The sequence below is a fragment of the Protopterus annectens genome, chromosome 2.part0, assembly GCF_019279795.1.
Source record: "Protopterus annectens isolate FY-2018-M chromosome 2.part0, PAN1.0, whole genome shotgun sequence".
NCBI classification, from domain to species: domain Eukaryota; kingdom Metazoa; phylum Chordata; order Ceratodontiformes; family Protopteridae; genus Protopterus; species Protopterus annectens.
Window position 1 is genome coordinate 1,748,521,100 of NC_056728.1, and position 21,036 is coordinate 1,748,542,135.

Below are 21,036 nucleotides of genomic sequence, written 5' to 3' on the forward strand. Positions count from 1 at the left end.
CAAGATGTTGGCAATATCTGTGGGTTCAGTATATTTTGTGCTATTCTGCACTAGCTCAGAGCATATCTGCGAGTTGCCACTTAGATTCTTGACATAACTAAAGAAAGCTTTGTGGTTATCTTTTGAATCCTTGGCTATTTTTCTATCGAAGTTAGCCTTGGATGATTTTATGAGGGACCTTAGTTTCTTACTGATACTGATCAGGGATGTCTTTCCTTCTTGGGATTTGCTTTTTTTTTAACTAGATTCCTCCTTTTGTTGTATAACCTGTTTATGGCAGGGGTCCACCAGCCAGACTGGTTGCCTTCTCTTAGGGTGTGAGTCTTGGTTTTGCTAGGGATGGCACGATGCATGCATCCTTGTAGGTGCTCATAGAGTGAAATTGTAAAGGATTCTGCATCTTGGGCAGTGTTATCCTTTAGCGTGGGGGCTGTGAAACTTACCACCTCTGCCTTAAGTAAGGTGAAGTTTGCATTAGAAAAGTTTTTCACTGTGGTTTCCTTGGTTGGGGATGGTGGTGGGGTGTGGACATCCAGGGTGATTAGTTTATAGTCTGATCTAACCAGTGATGGGTTGACCTCCGGTATGGAACACCTGTCGCCCATGTTGGTGATGACCAGGTCCAATATGTTGTGGCCTCTGGTAGGGGAGTTTACCAGCTGATCCAGGGCATTTGAGTTGATAAATTCCAGGAAGCGGTGAGCCTGAGAGTTTGCACTCAAGTAGTTTTCCCAGTTAATGGTAGGGTAATTGAAGTCGCCCAATATCAGGGTGTTTGGTAGGACCTTCATATTTTCCAGCGTCTCCAGAAAGGCGGAGTGGTGGTCCTGGGTCATGGAGGGTGATCTGTAGCAGGCTACAATTTGCACTGCAGATTTGCCCGATGTTAGCTGCACATGGATGATCTCAGAGGTATCATGATGCGCCACTAACCTGGAGGTATTTTATAGATATATATATATATATATATATATATATATATATATATATATATATATATAAAAACTCTCTCTCCATGCATACATCTATACATATATGTCTACATATAGATGTAAAAAAAAAAATATATATATATATATATATATATATATATGCATATATATATATATATATATATATATATATATATATATATATATATATATATATATATATATACATACATATGTGTATATGTATATCTACATAATTATATATGCAAAACTCCCATATGTGTGTGTGTATATATATATATACATATATATACATATATATATATATATATATACACACACACATACATAGGAACATATTTATCTATCTATACACAATTTATGTTATGTGATGATTAGTGAGTCATACATACATATACATATATATATATATATATATATATATATACATATACATACATACATATATACATATATATATATATATATATATATATATATATATATATACACACACACACACACATACATATAGCTGTCTATCTGTCTACATTTACCACTACATATCTGTCCATATGGCCATGCATGTTCGGCTCATATTTTTGGCCTGTACCTCATTCTCTTGGCAACTGACATGGATGATCGCAGCATTGAAGTAATTGAACTAGTGCCAACACTTTTGTGTTTCAGACTTCATGTCCTTCTACATATGTGTTCTAATACATATCACTGTGTAACTAGCAATGTTTTAAGTGCATTACAGCAGTATTTGACATATATCCCTATGTATATCCACGTTTGTACACTCTGTCCAGACTTCTTGCATTAACAAGTTGTGTGGTATGATATTACATTTCCTGTACTATTGACTGATTGTGCTGGATGATATGTTTGTGAAAACATCAGGGTTATGTATATCTGCCATGGTTTAGTGGTAAGTCACTTTGTGTATGGTGTGCAGGGTCCTGGGTTCGAGCCTTGCAGAGGCTGTTTTTTCTGTTGCTGGGCAGAACACCGGTGGTTGTATACTGAGTGATTAAGGCACTTTAAAACAATTGTAAGCAGGTTTGAGCAGAGCTAAACACTGCTAACTTCTGGTTACAGTGTCCTACACTCAGTTAGCTGCTATATTGCTTAACCTGTGTAGGCATTGCTTACCCCCGTGCAAACAAGCTTAAACCCGCTTACTGCTGCTTAAAAGTGCTTCCTCCCACTTACCCCTGTGCTAATTTCTTTAAAAGAAAAGACAAAAGGGTTGATAGGAAAGTGGTGAAAAAGGGGCACAAAGAGGGTAAGACAGTAGGGAAAATAGCTAGGCATGTGCAGGAAGGGTGTAGGAAAGGTCCATAGCTACCCATCAACAACTGTGCATATACAGTGAATTTGGAGGTAGATATGGACCCTCAAACCCCTGGGAGTGGGGTGAGGACTACATAAATTCATTGTGATGCCATTTAGACCACATTACATGTTTCCAGTGGACATGTGCAAAACAGACAGCTATGTATGGGGCGAGATTTTTTTGTTGGAACAGATTGCCCTTCTTTTTCTGGTGAGAGTGGGGTGTTGGGGAGGGGTAGTAGGTATATTTGGGGAGGTAGGTTGGGTAGGTTAACAGACAAGACAAACAAGACAAATACAGGGGCGGTATATGACACATTTGGGGGGTAAACACCTTGATGGGGAGGGGTGTTTGGATGTCAGAAGCCCACAAGCCCCTTAGTGGTAACAGTGGGACTGAGGTCCCCACCCATGGGCAGTCACCACTGCACTTTCACAGCCCCGAAGGTGGCTGTGCTGAGGGCTGAGCCGCAGACCCAGGCTGACTCTCTAATTGCGACATGCGGCCCTCAAGCTGGTGTAGAAGATCACCAAACTGCTCACTGATCGCTTTACGCACAACCCCGACCTGGCGATGGGTGACAGGTGCCTGTCCGCCCACTCCCGGGGGGGAGGTGAGCCCCATCCCCTAAGGCAGTTCCACCCGAAGGTGGTGCAGGACCAACGGGACAGGGAGGTGCGGGTTGGGCCTCAGACATGCTGGTGCCTCGTGCCTCGGCCAGCTGAGGTGGGACAGATGGGTCTGCTAGGACCAGCCTTTCCAAGCATGCTATAATGTATAGATTTCAACATCATATATGGATTAGTAATAGTCAATACATTCCAGGGTTAGGTAATACAGCATGCATAGATATTCCCATTAACCCAGACACCAGATACGGAACAGCTGCACAGCAAACAGAACACATGTACATATGAAACCACACTGGTAATAAGAACAGCATGCAGGTACGTTGATGGCACCATGCCAACAATGTTGGAATAATTCAATATGGCACATGCATGGGAACCATTAGAATATTTATCAAACAATTGGCCATTATCAGAGTCACTACATACCATTGGGGTGGGTATGTTGATTATTGTTGGAGATAAGGTGGGGGGAGAGAAATATGTCAATTAACAAGTAGTATATTCCTGTACTCAACATTACTTTCCTAGTCAGTGCTGTTATCTGTACCTTACAAGTCTTACTACACTATCCTATACACCTATACTGGACACTGATATGGCTGTCAACATCATTACACATGAACCGGTTTTACCTGCAGTATACACCCCTTACCTGGTATACCTGTGGAGGGAATGTTTGTTAACACTGACTAACTGTTTGTACACATACGCCTGGATTCTGGGTTGATGTTTTGCACTATGCTATCCAACTCTTTCTGCACAGATGCTGGCCAGGTGCTGAACACATGCTGCTGTGCCTGGACATATCTAGAATATTGCCCTCTTCCACCTTTAGTGACCTGACACACACATATACATGCTTTCGTACACAGTTATATTATGTAACACAGTGTGGGTGACACTGACCAGTGATACTTTCTTATTCGGAGAAACTGTAACACTCACACTCCCCTACAGTACCAGGGTGGACAGTACCAGTACAGGTTAATATTGGTCTGTATTTATCAGCACATTGTTTGTCTCAAACGTACCTGTGGGAGCAATGTTTGTTAGCACTACCTGACTGTTGCCACACAAAGTTCCGGATTACACACTGGAAATCTGCACATATTACTCGCTCTCTTATTGTACACACTCTAACCACAGCTTAACAAGTTGAGGTGTAAATGGGACATACGGCTTCTTAGTCACATAAGGTATTGGGGAGTTGCTAGTGTGCCAGATGTTTGTCATAGATGTGCGTCAAGCAGTTGTACTTCCTGTTTGCTGCCTATACATCTGGGATCATCCCACTGATTTCCCAGGGGGGCAGGTTGATAGGCAATAGATATGGGCCACTTTAATAGACATTCTGGATATATCTATACAGTTGTGGGGTATGATTCTGTATGCAGACTACTACCACTGGCAGGATTCGAACCGTGGTTGTGTGTGCTAAAAAAACAACACTTCACATCTCAGTCACATGTGCTACTCAGTTTTTGTTGTCTGCATTTTTCCTGTTTACTGTCTATGTGTCTCTCAGTTGTACTAAATAGCCTCTGGGGATTACACCTGTCATATACAGGCATTCCTACACATTCGATTTATGGTGCATGGTGTGGGTAACCGTGCTTAATACAACAGTACTTTTACATGATTGCAAATCTACATTACCATATGATACCAGAATATAGATAAATAGTCCAGCAGTTGGACCGGTTTTGTCAGGGTATTACACTTTTATTGCCATACTAACAATATGAGACTCTTCCTGCCATATTATCTAGTGTATGTAGTACTTGCCTTGAACAATACAGGTTTTATACTAGCAATTACTTTACTACTACTTTTATTTTTATTTCCTATGACAGTAAAAGCATGAATATTACTGACCTGCCTCACTTTGCAACCACGCCAGGCAGCTGATGTGGGCCTCCTGGTTCACGGCTAGCTCCACTGCAGCTGTGAGGGACATAAGAGGAATATTTAGCCATACCCATCCATGATATACCTGAGCTGGCAATTATTAAACAGGTCGTGGACTGATACACATGGCTGGGACATCCCCTGATGCTGTAGCCTCTTGCAGCCACTCCTCCAAGAGGTCCCCCTTCCGCCGCTTCAGGTCAGCATAGTGGTGCCTGACCTGCTCACCAGTTCGGGGTATGCCAGTGGCACTGTTGAGGTAGCGGGTGAGACAGTCCCAGGCCTCCACTTTATATTGGGAGCCCTGGTACTGGCCCTGCAGCAGTCTCTGTGCTTGGTCTTTAACTAGGAGTCCAGCCATGACCTTGGACTCCTGGATGCACCAGCGCTGCACCAGGAAGCGCACTCCTTCTCCCCTTACTGCCATAGTGCCTGCAAGGGGAAGCTACAACCAGTTATGAGCTGTATTCCCGCCTCTTGGATATAAGTTGGGCCGATTTCCCGCACTTTTCCATGATTGGCCGGTTTTGAAAAGGCTAACCTATGGGCACACCTACTTACCTAAGGTTGGCACTGCTTAAAGAGGTATACAACTAAGCAGACTGAATTGGCTCCCCTACACATTGCTTACACTTACTAAGTTGAGCTGCGCTGCGGTTAGCATTGCTTAATAGTTAATTAGAACTATATTTGCCTTTTGGCAGTGATTTATTATTCATTACAGGTTATATATGTGTCTGGTATCCGTGATTCATGTGTACATACACTGTATGGGGACCTGGGGACTTCTACACTTTATTATAATAACATCTCAAATCTATGCTTACTGTAGTACTCCAGTTCACATATCTATGTTCTGTGGCAGGTTATACAACATCACACTGTACATAGATTCAGTTCACGTTTGATCTGATTTTCCTCTAGTGAGGATTAGTTTGCGGATACCTCATTTATATGTATTGCTATGATGGCTTAGTGGTTAACTACTGTGACTGTGGTGTACAAGGTCCTGAGTTTGAGCCTTGCAGAAGCTGTTTATTTTGTTGCTGGGCAGAACAACGGCCGCTGGGTACAGAGTGATTATGGCACTTTAAAGCAGTTGTAAGCAGGTTTGCGTGGAGCTAAGCAATGCTAATCTCTGGTTACAGTTTCTTACATTCAGTTAGCTTCTACTTTGCTTAATCTGTGTAGGCAATGCTTACTCCCGCACAAACACACTTAAACACACTTACTAGTGCTTATATATGCTTACTACTGCTTATTTGTGCTTAAACTTGCTTACTAGTGCCTTATTCATTATGACACTGACACCTCACATGTGCATTTAATGCCGTACTCCAGTTCACATTTAAATGTTATTTAGTAGATTATACAGCAAAAAAATGTAAAGAAATGTTCATATACAGACTTCACAAGGAAAATGGTATGTGCTGCAGTGGGACTCGAACCAGGAATGCCTGCTCGTTAGGCGGATGCTCTGACCACTACACTACTGCTGTGCTGCTTCATTTGCATATATCTTCCTTGTTATCCTCTTCAGCCTTTTTAAGTTGCTTTAACTGTAGCTTAGCGATGGGCTCACCCGCGCACCTACGGTTAGCTGTACTCAGAGTTTAAAAAAAAAAATAAAGGGGTTTCTTCTTTTTATTTTTATGTCCTGTTGCTGTTGTACACATGGGGGACTGTTGGTGGGGATATGTGGATACCTATGAGCAGTCTCGCTCATTTTCTTATACTTTCTGCTGTTATACTTTGCAGAGACATGTTTATTGTGAGAGCTCTGCTCTTAGACACGCCCCCTGTACTCGTCCACACTCCGTGTAGGATTAGGAGTTCAGGCAGCGCGCCTTCATTATTATGCATGGTGCGCTGCCGTCCTCCTCCTAAATGGCCGCTTCCGTGCAGGACTAGACTACTCCTGCATGGAAGATTGGTGAATCCAGGGGAATATGTTTCCAATCCATCTTTTGTTTTACATTAGTATGTACACAAAACACTACAAGCAGAGTTGCACTGCAAGAACATAATAGAAACATCACTGCTGTTTCTACACAAAGCAAGAGTGACTTATTTTCTTAGTAGGAAGACATTATGAACTAGGCATTATAACACACTGACATACAGAATGTTATTAATTGCTTAAAAAGAACATGGAGTACAAGAAATGTTTTCATATGGATTTATGACCCTCCCCCCTCTGGAGTTTGGCAAAAGCGGTTTAACTCAAATTCTAAGAAGCTTGCTTTGTCCATGTAGCATTCACAAACTTGAACTCCTAGGCTTGCCCAACAAACCAGAGTGATTTATCAAGATGAGTGAAAATAAAAAGAAAAATATGAAGTCTGCAAATGACTGAATTAAACCCGCTATATGATACAACAATATAAGCAAATAATCAAAAATCTCTTTAAAGCTACAAATAGACTCAAAGCATTCTCTGCAGTCAGCTCATTAACACACACATAGTCCCATGCACAATATCTTTTTTGTATTTTTTTTTATTTCCACCTCCCCCATTGTCTGCCAAACATCATTCATTCATGGTCAATTTGATCCCTGCAGGGTATAAGCTAATCTCAAAGGCCATCAATTCAGGCAACCATCAGGAGCTTTCCCTGATTAAGCCCTAAACCCACTCCTTGGTGGCAGACATAGATGAGAAGAGTCACTATGAGGGCTTACTATGCCTTCCCCAGCACTCTATTAAAATGTCAGAACTAGCAATGTCACGTCCAGATGCACCAAAAAGTACAGTTTTGTACCTACCATAAATGTAGATGTTCGAAGATCCACATTGCTGCAGTCCTTACATATGGGTAGTCCGCTGTCCTCAAACTGACATCAGGACGCCAGGGTACAAAAGCGCATGACCGTCAGTCTTTTCTTGCCCCAGATGTCAGAAGGCCCTAACAAGAAAGGCCAAAGCCAAAAACCAGCAAAACCTAAACAACCACCCGTGCACTAACCATATTTACACTATGTACAACACAAACCACACCACCACCTTCAACAACAGAGGGAAGGCGGGAGGGTAAGGACTGCAGCAATGTGGATCTTGAACATCTACATTTATGGTAGGTACAAAACTGTACTATGTTCTTCATCTCACATTGCTGCAGTCCTTACATATGGGTAGAATCCCAAAGCAGAGGTAAGGGAGGATGGCAAAACTATAAGGAATTAGGAGCTGCCAACATGCCTTGCAAAATTGCAGTTGCAAATCCAGCCCTAGATTTAGAGTAAAGTGGAAGGTGGTAATGCTAGAGAAAGTATGCACTGAACTCCAAGTAGCTGCTTCCAAAATATCTTTAGTAGCCACCCCTTAAAAGGCTGTAGAAGTGGCAGTAGCCCTAGTGGAATGAGGCCTAATCCCAGCTGGAATCTCCTTACCATGATGGGAATAACAGAAGGCAATACAAAACCCAATCCACTTAGAAATAGTTTGTTTTGACACAGGTTTGCCCTGAGAACCTAAAGCAAAAGAAACAAACAACTGCTGAGACTGCCTGAACCCTTTAGTTCTGTTCAAATAATATCGCAACTGTCTGTGTATATCCAAAGTGTGCAAAATCTTTCCCCTTTATTTTGGGGTTTGCATAAAAAGTAGGCAAATGAATAGTTTGGTTTAAAGCCACACTAGAAACCACTTTAGGCATAAAAGAAGGGTTAGTACGCAAAGACACCCTGTCCTTGTGGAAAATTAAGAAAGGCTCAACTGCCATAAGGGCCTGTAATTCAGAAACTCTTCTCGCAGAGGTAATGGCCAACAAAAAAGCAGTCTTCCAAGATAAATATTTCAACTCTGCCGATGCTGCAGGCTCAAAAGGTTGTAGAGTGAGTTTCTCCAACACAAAATTGAGATCCCAAGCAGGAGTAGGAGCTCGGGTCTTATATTTTTGCCCCTCTAAGGAATTGCTTAAACAAAGGCTGAGAAAATAATGGTGGGTCACAGTCATAGTGAGCAGAAATTGCTGCAGCATGAACCTTTATAGAGGAGAAGGACAAACCCTTGTCCAATAACTCAGTAAGGTATTGAAGCGCAACACTTAAATTAGGTTTAGAAACATCAAAATCCTTTGCAGTACTCCAAAACAAAAATCTCTTCCATTTATCTAACTTTCCTTGTACTAGGCCTTCTGGCCTCCAAAATAACATTCAAAACTTGTTGTGGAAGCTGAGACCCTCCAGGGTTTAAAACAGAATATGCCAGGCCGTCAGATGTAGAGAATGAAGTTTGACATTGAGTAAATGACTGTTCTCCTGAGACAGCAGGTGAGGAATCGAAGGCAAAGGCCATGGAGGCTCCTGTACCAGACTTCTCACTAATGGGTACCAGTGCTGTCGAGGCCAATCTGGAGCTATTAAAATCATGTTTGGCTTGTCCTGTCTGACCTTCAGCAGTACCTTTGGGAGGAGAGGCAGAGGTGGAAAGGCATACACGTGAAGATTGCTCCAATTGAATGAGAGAGCATCCACTTTCCAAGCCGATGGATGAAACCTTTTGTGCAAAACTTTGGCAGCTGGTAATTCAGTGGAGAAGCGAACAGATCTATGTCTGGAGTTCCCCATAACACTGTCAATCTCTGAAATACATGAGGATCCAATTTCCACTGTGGGGATCCATAATTTGTCTGCTCAACACATCTGCTAAGGAGTTCTGTGCTCCTGGCAGAAACCTTGCCTGAAGATTGAGCTGTAAACTGAGAGCAGTCTCCCACAAAATCATTGCTTGTCTGCATAGAGGATAAGAATCCCTTGCTTGTTGATGTACCACATGACAGTTGTGTTGTCTGTTTGAATCAACACCTGCCCTGGAAGAAGTAAATCCTTGAAAGCTATCAATGCAAATTGGACTGCTAACATCTCCTTCAAGTTGATATGTAGATGTTGAAGTCTGGCAGGCCACGTGTCTTGTATCCATTTTCCATTTAGATGAGCTCCCCAAGCTTTGTCTGAGGCATCTGTCGTTAAAATCTGACTCTGGCCGGGTCACAGAGAGTCCCTTGTTTAGGTGACATTCCTGAGCCCACCACAAAAATTCCTTTTGAATGCAAGGTATTATTTGAATGACAGTGTCCAAATCTTGGCAGTGCTGTGTCCATACATTCTTGAGATACCATTGTAGCTTCCTCATATGCAGTTTGGCATTGGGAAGTACCAGAATACAAGATGCCATGAACCCCAAGGCTTGAAGGACTGTCCTTGCAGTCAGCCTGGACAGATGAGACAACTGATGGAAGTAAAGAGAAAGATTCTTTTGTTTGTCCGAAAGGCCATCTGGGATGCTGTATTCAGTCTCACACCCAGAAAGCACATGTCCTGAGAGGGTACTAGACTGGACTTTATTTCGTTTACAGAATACCCCAGGCATCTTAACACTGCCATCACATACTGTAAATGATGAAGAAGTTCTTTCCTTGTATCAGGCAATCGTCCAAATAAGGATAAATTTGTATTCCTCTTAGCCTGAAAAAGCTACCACTGGAGCCAGAACCTTCGTGAACACTCTGGGCAGTAGATAAGCCAAAGGGCAATGCAGAGAACTGATAATGTGAAGTCCCAGCCCGAAGATACTTCCTGCAACTGGGCCTGATAGGAACATGAAGGTAAGCCTCCTTGAGATCCAGGGTCACCATCCAGTGATCTTTGCCCAGCAGAGGTAAAAGCTGTTGTAACGTTAACATTTTGAACTTGGGAATGTCCAGGTATGTGTTGAGGATGGATAAATCCAAAATTGGTCTCCACGTGTTTCCTTTCTTTGGTACTAGAAACAGGCGAGAATAAAATCCTAGGCCCACTTCTGGCAGAGGAACCGGTTGTATGGCCCCTATTTGAAGTAGTAGAGAAATTTGTTTGCGAGCCTCTAATCTTTGCTGAGGAGGAACGTCCGGCATGCCTTTGAAAGGAGGCAAGGTATGGAAATAAAACTTGTAACCCTGGTGTATGATATCCAATACCCATTTGTCTTGGGTAACCAACATCCAATTTTCCTTGAAGAGTGCTAACCTTCCTCCCAAAGGTGCTGCCAGGCAAGAAGGATCTGGCAGCTGCAAAAGTAGGTCATTGGGCCTGTTTACGAAAGGACTGGCCCCTGCCCTCACCCGAAGATTGTGCAGGAAACTCCTGTTCTAGGCCTGAAAGAACTCTGAGCTCTGCCTACCACGTCTAGATCTACCCCTAGACTGAGAATCATAAGAAGGATACGCCTTAGCAGGCCAATTCCTACTAAACTTTGGAGGCTGAACTTGCAAAAATCTTTAACAGTCTGCATAGACTTAGCCTTGTCTTCCATTTTCTTGACTCCACAGGTGAACCAAACAACACATCAGACTGCAAAGGAGCATCCAAAATCCTTGTCTTAACATGGTCAGATAAATTCTGATCCTTCAACCAGGCATGCCTGCGAAGAACTGAGCCAGTGGCAGCCACCCTAGACGAGGCCTGCACAGCATCAAAACCACACTGTAAAGAATGCTTACCCACCTGTTCAGAGACATGCACCAAATCTTGCAATTCTTTACACTCAATGCCTTCCGCCAGAGCATCCACCTTAGACTTCAACTGAGAAAGAAGAAAGTTTTGATATTTCAACATATGAAACTGGCAATTCAAAGCCCTCATACCTAAAGTAGAAGAGGTATAGACCTTTTTTCCCCATCTATCCAAAGCTCTGGCTTCTTTATCTAAAGGAACCGGATTTTTTACAATAGAGGCCTTGACACCCTTAGGTCCTTGACTAATAGTCTCTGGGTCCGCCCTAGGACTCTTATAAAGATATTTGTGAACCTCAGGCACTCTGTAATATCTATCCGGCTTAACAGGAGCAGGTGGCAGAGAATCAGGATTAAGTGAAGCCTCTGCAAACACATCTTCCACAACATCCAGAACAGGGGGTATAGCCAAAGGCCTATGCTGGGGTAATAGCAAAAACTCCCTAAGCCTTTTCCTAGAATCAGAGAAGTCCTGACCTTCCCACTTAAAATGTTCCCTCATAGAATGAAGAGTCTCTGAAAAAGAAAAATCCTCTGGAGGAGAAGCAGAAGGAGTGGAATCATCTGCATCAGAATCAGAATAAGGAGAGTACTCCTGCAAGTCTTCAGCCGAAGACTCTGAAACATCCGAAGCCTGTTCAAAACTTCCTAACTCTGGCTCCACCCTAGACCTCTTATCAGGAGGGGGCATAGAACCTCTAATCAGAGTAATCAAATCTTCTGCCATTTTAAGCATGTGCTTCTTAGGCACAGACCCTGCTGAACTAGGAGAGACCCCAACAGGAGCTAAAACTGGCCTGCCTCTGGGAGAAGCCTTGGAAACCGAAGGAGAAGGCCTAACCAACCTAGGAAGGGAGGGGAGTACAGTAACTTGAGAAGCCCCTTCGGCCTGACCTGCCTCCTGAGAGACTACTTCCTGCAAAATCAAAGTCTCCCCCTGAGACTCCAGAGAAGTCTCCGACGGTTCCACTGGCATATTATCCCAAAGACCAGCCTAGCACAATCTAGCCTCCGTCAGGCCCCAAACAAGGAATACACAAAGAATGATAATCCCTATGCGGTATCTGTTTCCCAAGAAATACAGTTATTCACTTTTTCTGACATCAAAAACAAAATAATCCCCAATGGGGTACTTAGCCAACTTGGATTCGGTCTGAAACTCCGAATTGAAAATTTCACTGATGTCAGTTTTGACAGCGGACTACCCATATGTAAGGACTGCAGCAATGTGAGATGAAGAACATCAAAAAAGAATGAAAATACAGGAAAAGAGAAAATACTGAACATGACTCTTTTTGCCTACATGTGAGTGCTCCCACCCACATGTTAATGAGGACTACCATCACTGGCTTAATAAGCCAAGTCCAAGTCTCCTGTTAAGACTGTACTGCCTGCAAGTCACCAGCTACATATAGTGTAAGAACCACCTCACTATCAGTCACTCCCCCCAAGGTAAGCAAGTGGCATTTTGCAATTGCACTCTTACCCTCCTTTTCCCAGCTCTCCCAGTGCCTGAGCCACTAAATGAACTTGAGTCAAGAGCTTCATCCTCTGTATTGCAAAGCTAACCTGCTATTGGTGTTAGAAAAAGTATGTAAATCTGATTTGTCAACAAACTCTCATTTCTCTCCATCTTCAACAGATGCTTCTTACAGAAATGCGGCTTAACTCCTCTGGTTACCCTTTGGCGAACCCTCTGCTCTTCAAATAAAAAAAAAATAAAAAAATTTAAAAAATATCAGCACTAGTTGGACAAAGGAATGTCTCCTTCGCATCATATACTGTCTATTCCACTTACATCATAAGCTGTCCAGTCCAAAATAGCCACACTCAGCAACATCCACCAGTCTCTCTGTGCATGTCTTGCAGCTTAAGAAATGCACATACAATGCACTCCAATGCTGTGCTTATTAAAACTTGCTAGTTTTGGCAGAAATACTACAAACTGCTGAAAACAGATCAAGCCTGACCCTTTTTGGAAATGACTAAATTGCCCAGGGCAGCCCTGTGGTAAAAATCCTCACACCCTCTGGGCACCCTTTTCAGCTTGCAAACCCTCAAATATGATCCAAGAGAAAGGAAGCTACTTTACAAGGTCAACATCAGAAATAACCAAAGATGAATTTCCCGAGATGAAAACAGCAAAACTTTAATTTACCGTATAGTAATTTTTTTGCAGGGTAAACACTTGCCCAACAGTTATGTAAAGACACAACTCAATGTATCAAACCCATCCAGGCGGGGGCTTCGCCCACCATACACCCTCTAACTATATATACCAACTCTGGGATCACACTACAGTGGGGTAAAGGACATATTCCCGATGTTGGGCAAGTGTTTACTTACCATACCGTGCGGTAAATTAAAGTTTTGCTCGTTTCATCTCGGGAAATTCATCTTCAGTTATTTCAGATTCCGACCTTGTAAAGGGGATCTGTAGAAGAATGGGACTTCCCATACCCCGTACTGAGCAAAACAGCATTCTGTCCATGAACTTCATAGATTTTAAAACTAAATACATTCAAAATGCATTAAGACATGCACAAGGGTGGCCATCATTGCAGCTCCTGAATAATTCCAATTTCTTATTCCTGGAGATGACCTTGAAATTTTAAATGTGCATTACTTTATTATTTTTTTTTTTTCGTGAGTACTACCTTTCTGTACTGATTCCTTAGTGGCTTTATTAAACTGTAATTTACAATGCATCTGTCCCCCTACCAATTTTTCAGAGCACTCACAGGATCATAGGAAGTTACTAGACTATTGGCCCTGAGGCCCTTATAAGTCTAGCCAAGAGTTTAGCCCATGTTTAGACAAGTCAGCACCCAAAGCCCCTGTCCAGCAGGGACACAGGTAGAATCCCAGGGGTGTATTTTCTGTTTCCCATCCAGTTATCCAGGTTGCGCTTAAAAAGGGATAATGAGGTTCTCTGCTTGATGTGGACAGGGAGTCTTTTTCACAGATGGAGGCGTCTCTGGGATACAAATCTGTCCTGCCAACAAGTCCTACTAATTTCACAGACCAGGGTGAGGTTGCACATGTGGGTTACTCGAGTGGAGCCTGACTTGCAGATATGCAGCAGTCCCATCAAGGCAGGGTCTGAGATTGCTTTGTATGCCAGACAGAGGTCACCTCTAAGGATTCTGTATGAAACTGAGTAGAGGGACAAGGCTTTTAGCCTATCTGTGGAGAGCAGATGTTTGAGGCCCTGGATTCTCCTGGGGGAGGAACCATTGTGGTCTCCCCAGCTGCTGCATGTACTTTGTGAGGTACATGCTGAGGGGGGCGTTGTACTCAATAACTGACCTTATAAGGGAAGAATACAGGGATGTTATGACCTTCTTGTCCCTGGATGAGACACCCTCACTTATGAGGTGAGCCATGTAGAAAGCTTTCCGTACAACGGAAGCAACATTGTGGTCAAAAGTCAGGTTGCTATCAACCTGGGTACCCAAATCCCTCATGACTGATTGCATGCTTAGGATGTTATTATTAATGTGATAATATGTGGGGATATCACTCTCCCCAAAGGGTATAATGATGCAGTTTTTGGAATTCAGCTTGATGACAAGTTTATGGCATCAGTCATTTGCTTGGGTAAGACCCTCTTGGAGGACGTCCCCATCATTTGGGGAACTGATGACAGCCCCCATCTTGCAGTCATCTGCAAACCTGGTCAACCATAGCCCACTGGTTTTGGCCTGCACCTCAGAGAAGTATATCCCAAATAACAGAGGTCCCAAGACTGATCCCTGGGGTACGCCACTCATTACAGGTCTACTGCTTGAGGTGGCTTCCCCTATTTTGATTAGGTGGGTTCTATCAGTCAGGTAATATATGGACTGATGCCTAGTTGACAGACTTTATCTATTATGCCCAAGTGGGGAATAGTGTCAAAGGCTTTGGCCAGGTCAAGGTAGGCGGTGTGCACCCTCTTCCCCTCATCCATGGCTTTGGTGACTATTGCAAAGAAGTTGACCAGATTTAACAGACATGACCTCTCCTTGACAAAGCCAAACTGTTTGGAGTTGAGTGTTTGGAGGTTGTCAAATGTCCCTGTTAATGAGGTCCATGATAATCCATTCCAAGGCCTTGCAGATCAGGCTAGTTAAGCTGATGGGTCTATAATTTCCTGGATAGGTGGGCGCTCCACCTTTGTGCTAAGGGATGACAATGGCTGTCCTCCACTCGGCTGGGACAAAGCTGGTAAGTTTTGGTTGAATAGGGTGCCTAATGGTGCTGCAAGTTCATGCCTGAGTTCATGTAGGATACAGCCTGGGATGTTATTGAGTCTCATGGAGGCTGTATTGTTTTGACTTTGAGAGGGCAATGATGACTTGTTCCCCAGAGATAAGGGGAGAGGGACAGGTACTGGGGATGTCCTGATTTACTGATGTGTGGACAGAGGGGTGAAGTTTTCGCTGAATCTGTCATACAGTAGGTTGCCTATATCTACAGTATTTGTGTATGTGGTGTCCTACCCCACTTAGATTTGCCATAATATCACATATTATTCAAATGGCATTAATTTTCCATATCCTCCTTGTACACCTTTTGAAATACATTGCTCTTATTGTATAAATACCATTCTTAGTAATCTGAACCATGCATTAAGAAGGTCAGTTTTAATAAACATACATGCATGTCCACCAAAAAAGAATACCAGGTCTTAAAATATTTTAAAATAATAACCCAAAGTGCATACATAACATTTAAAATGCAAATAAGATGCACACCATATGAATGAAGCCAAACCAAACCCACCTTTTGCAGAAGGATTTTTGATCAGGTTTCTCTTAAGGGAGCTCAAGATATAGAATGTCCTCCAGTCTTTTGGAGATCTCCTTATGTTCTTAGGTATTAGTCCTTCTCGTTGGCATTTTATCACCCAAAGGCTGGAACCATCTATTAATTCTCTCCACTGTTTACAGACCATTCTGACTACTGTTATAAGATATTTGGCAGGGAGGTGGGACAAAATCTGTACTAATACTGTTTCAGGTAAAGATGTAAAGCTGATCATTGTCATATCAACTATTACCTGTTAAGAAAAAAAAAATGTTACTATCAGGTTTCAACTCTTCTCTTAAAACATAATTGCTAAATCTTGTTTTAAACAACTCATAACCATGAAAGAAAAAGTACTTTTCAGTACATGTAAATACAATATTTTTAAGTTAATGACACTTTAATTTCATTTGGTCCATCAGGTGCAAATAAAGTTAAATTTTTCTTTGAGATAAATATTTTTTTTCTCAGAATATCAGAAACATCAGCAGTTCAAATGTTCTTTCTACATAGCATTTGTATGATATCTCTAAGAATACAGATTATAATACATTGGCTAAGCATATTGCTATGTCTGACCACACACATACTTTCAGATTCATGGTAGTGGATTATGGTATATGGTGAAAAGAGGGGAGGTGACATAATTAATTTGACTGAACAGGTGGAGTTACAGTGGATTATTAGATTGAGAGCCACCTGGGGAAAGGGATTAATGACAAACTGTCTATTAAACCAGTGTTGCAGAATAAAGGGATATATAGGCAATACATTTTATATTTAGCTGTGTTTTTAAACTGTAATTGTGGAGTTGATTCATATGCTGATGTCACTGATGGATTGTATTTTAAATATGTGGAAGTTACTTTGCTTGATTGTAAGATGAAGCAGCTGGTTTGGCTGTGAAAGTGCTCACCATTACCATTAAAGGAAAGTACTTTTATTATTATTGCTGGCTGTGGCTTGGTTCATCCTTTTTATTACTGTTACCATTTTTTTTTCTTTCCCAGATTTGTAAAACAGATTCAGGGACATCAAACAGACTTTAGATACTGACACCAGAGAGTAGCCCATCATTTCATGAACAACTTTCACAGTTAAATATGCTTGCAAATTGCATTATTTTTGAGCTATTGCAAATCATATGAGGTGTGTTCTCAATACTGTGAAAACTATTCAGGAAGCAAGTGACTTTCCGCCTTAAAAGACTTCAGGAAGCAAGGGGCTTAATTAGACAACTGCTACTCAGAGCTGAATGAGTCAACACTATTTTCTTTGTATTACCATTTAAAGGACCACACATATATGAAATATGGTTCATTTTCTATCAGAATGCATGTTTTCCTCCTGCTGACCATTGATTATTGTATGCCTATGATCTTCCACAATACCAGTCAACTAAGGTTACTCTACTATAGATGTTGTTGTTGTGTCTTTCGGCTTTTCCTGGTTAGGGGTCGCCACAGTTTAACTCCGGTCCGCTAATGATTGACAGTAGATTTTTACGTGCCGAGTTGCCAGCTCTGACGCACAGCCTTCAACGAAGGCACGCCCATTCACGCATGTCTCCACACAGAAGACGCTCTAGCTGAGAGTCGAACAGGACAACGTCTTACTGTGAGGCGACAATGCTACCGCAGCACCACCACCGCACCTAGATACATATGTTTATACACTCTGCTCTTCTTGCATTCTGTTCAACAAAATGTTAATTTAGTTTGTCAGTTTTCTAATTTTTGATTGTATTCACATTTAATGTCTTGAATTTTTGGAGCCAGTATCTCTCAAACTACCATGAAAAATGCAGAAAAAAATAAACCTGATGAATTTAATTTTGGATAAACCAGAGACTATTTTCTAAATTCTCATTACTAAAAAGTGCTGTTTTATTCATGGTTATATCTTGCATCAGTGAGTATAAAATTGTTGGAAGAGACTTTAGCTGTGTGCAATCAATGCCACTTGTTTTATTTAGTCTGTACTGCCTTTCTGAATTAAAATAAACTATGCTGGGATTAACAGGCAGTTACTCAATGTACAAAGCAACATAGTGAGGAGAGCACCCATGCAAAGGGAGTGAGCAATTCAAAGACATCCACTGTGCAAAACTGCAATGTTTGAAACTGTACAATATAGAGCACGTGTAAATGAAAAATCCAATGGAAATGAACAACATGAACTACGTAAAAGCAGGAGGCTAAAACAGTGAAATGATTTGGAGATGTATAACATCACTGATAAGCACCTGTCTCTCCATGTGTGATAACTATGATTTATGGATAACAACACAAGAACCATATTAGGCACAGCAGCAGCTCAACAGCATGTGTTAGCAGTCTCTGTCACAGCTGATGCTGGAAATATTGCATAACACAGCCAAACATGCCAATGGAGATGATACAAGCAGCAACTCTCATAAAACTTTACAACTCAGCAGATAACTGGTGGCTTCAGAGCCAATGGTCATATGCTATGGGAACTTAGTTGTACTGGACCACTTATGAGTGATGAGTGATACCAAGGGGTGTGCGTGGTATGCCCATTTCTGAGGATAGAAAATTATGTGCAGCATTAACCATCAACACCTTCCAGTGACCCATGGGGGGGCATGTTAGGTATATTGCAGGACTCTACCTGATGACTACTTAACCAATTCCTCAGAATCATCCTACAACATGTGGAGGGGCATATCTGGTTCACAAAGGCACCAGAGGAAATAACACAAACTGTTCATACACACTGTGAGATTGCAGACTTCCATAATGCCCTGCTGATGCTGTTAAGACTCCATCTGGTCCAGAGGGACAGAGATACAAGAACAGGAAAGGCGACCTGCACAGACAGGTGGTCTATAATGCCCCAAGAATAACCTATCATGTCCATGCACTACTCAGGCAGTTCATATGAATCACACATTTGGTACACATCCTACCTATATCAACCTTCCTGAAAGGGGACTTTGAGTCACTTTACTGGTACATGAACAAAAACAGTAGACAGAATGTCCTATACATACAGATAGCATACATGTTAGGGTCATGCCACATACAATGTTGTATCCTAGGTGTTGTGAAAAATGATAGATATGCCCTTCAGCCTTTGATGAGGACTTCCATTTACAACCTTCATACAAATATAGAAACATGATCTACACTGAAAAAAGGAACATCGTGGAAAGAGTCCTTGGACTTCTAAAGGGTAAATGACTATGTTTTTATACCTCTGGTAGTGTACTGCAATACAGCTTGGAGATATACAGCAAAATGTTTGGTGTGTGCCATACAACACAACACAGTCCTAGATAAACCAACAGTGTAGACCAGGAGCACTATGCCAGAAAAAAACTATAACTGATGCAGCAGCAGCACAAGCAGGATCCGGAGGAGATACAGGCAGGACAATAGAGGACTGCAGCCACAAATGAAGCAAACAAGGACACACTAAATTGCAGCACAGACAAAGTGGTGACATCTGTTCCACAACTTGGGCCATAACAAAGATAACACAAAATAATATGATGCATGCTGTAATACTCAGGGTAGTGCATGGTCTGGCCACGCTAGGCATCAAACATCAACAAACATACGCAAGATCAAGGATGACCAAGACACAGTTATCCGTGGGGTAGAGTAGGAAGAGGTGAATGCAGAAGCTAAATATTTTGGCAGTTTGTAAGCCTCAGCGATCATACCTTCAAGAGATGGACTGAAATGTCGTTACACGACCACTGGTAGCATGGAATATGCTAGCCATTTTGGAGCTGGATCATTACTGTGGTAGAGATATGTATAGTTCTTTTGAAGCCACAATGAGAAAGAGAGTCCCATGAGTAGAATCCAAGTAATGTTTAAAACAATGACTAGGGGTTCTAGGAAATACAATAACAATGTTACAACTACAGTGCTCTGTTTTCCATGACATGGGACACCCTGAACATTATCCACCTCATACCTGGAACCTCCTGTGTTCTACAGACCACATGGCCAGTGGAGACAGACTGAAGGCATTCATACTTTCTTGCAATGATGTGCTTATGGAGGTAACATATGCCACTAGTAGCCTAAGGGCAGTTGGCACATGTCCTCCCCACATGCCTAGGACCACACTTACCAACTCCACAGTGCTAAGAACAATAGCGGTTTCTTCCTAAATCATCAACCAGCATGTCTGTTGATCAATTCTGGGTGCCACAAGTGCATCAGGATCACTAAGGGATTATGGCAAGGTTGACCTTCCCCATCAAAGGAAGATATGTCAACATCAAAAGCAGTGTGCTTACCAGATGCTGCATTTGGTAGGGACACAGGAGGAGCCTGTGTGGGAATCTCAATTAAAAATAGTATGTCATAGCCCAGTGAGGTCATGTGCTCAGCACCTAACACTCACATTTGCCTCAGTGCTTGTGAATGTGGGTGCTCTGTCTCCCAAGAATGTTACTGACAGTGGAACTATGTAATCCAACTGTGTTGCCTGCATATTGTTATGGGCAGCCACAACAACCCTGTTGGCATTAGTCCTCTGAGATCCTGCTGTGCTCGACTCTCTACTAGTGGAACTTGTGCATGCATGAAATATATGAGACTAGTATGTTTCCAAAGACAGAGCTGTACTCCTCCCCTAAGCACTGCTATATAATACTCTGTAACACATACTTTTTTTTAATTCTCTAAGGCTTTTGGGTATCTAATACCATGACAGGAATGGGCCCAATTCCTAAGTTAAAGTAAAATTAAAGTTCATTAAATTAGTACTGTTTCAGTCTTTGATGTTAGCCAGAAGTACTTGTCGCATCACCTGCAATATCCCCTGTAATGACGACTTCTGCAATTCGTACCGAGTTACATGTATCAGTAACATATCTTAGTACGAGTGTAAATTCTTTTTTATAAGACTCATTGCACCTACTACTGGAACTGTCTGGGTATCCTTCTTCCACATTA

The 21,036-nt window shown here is 42.1% G+C and overlaps 1 protein-coding gene across 3 annotated transcripts in view; it reads right to left on the reverse strand.

Moving 5' to 3' along the window:
- LOC122793602 (F-box only protein 44-like) overlaps positions 1 to 21,036 on the reverse strand; it is a 606,155-nt gene that overhangs the window by 466,774 nt on the left and 118,345 nt on the right. For all 3 annotated transcript variants that reach the window (XM_044061774.1, XM_044061776.1, XM_044061775.1), the window contains one exon: positions 16,073 to 16,349. In XM_044061774.1, coding sequence (XP_043917709.1) covers positions 16,073 to 16,349 — 277 coding nt within the window. The remainder of the gene's footprint in view (positions 1 to 16,072; positions 16,350 to 21,036) is intronic.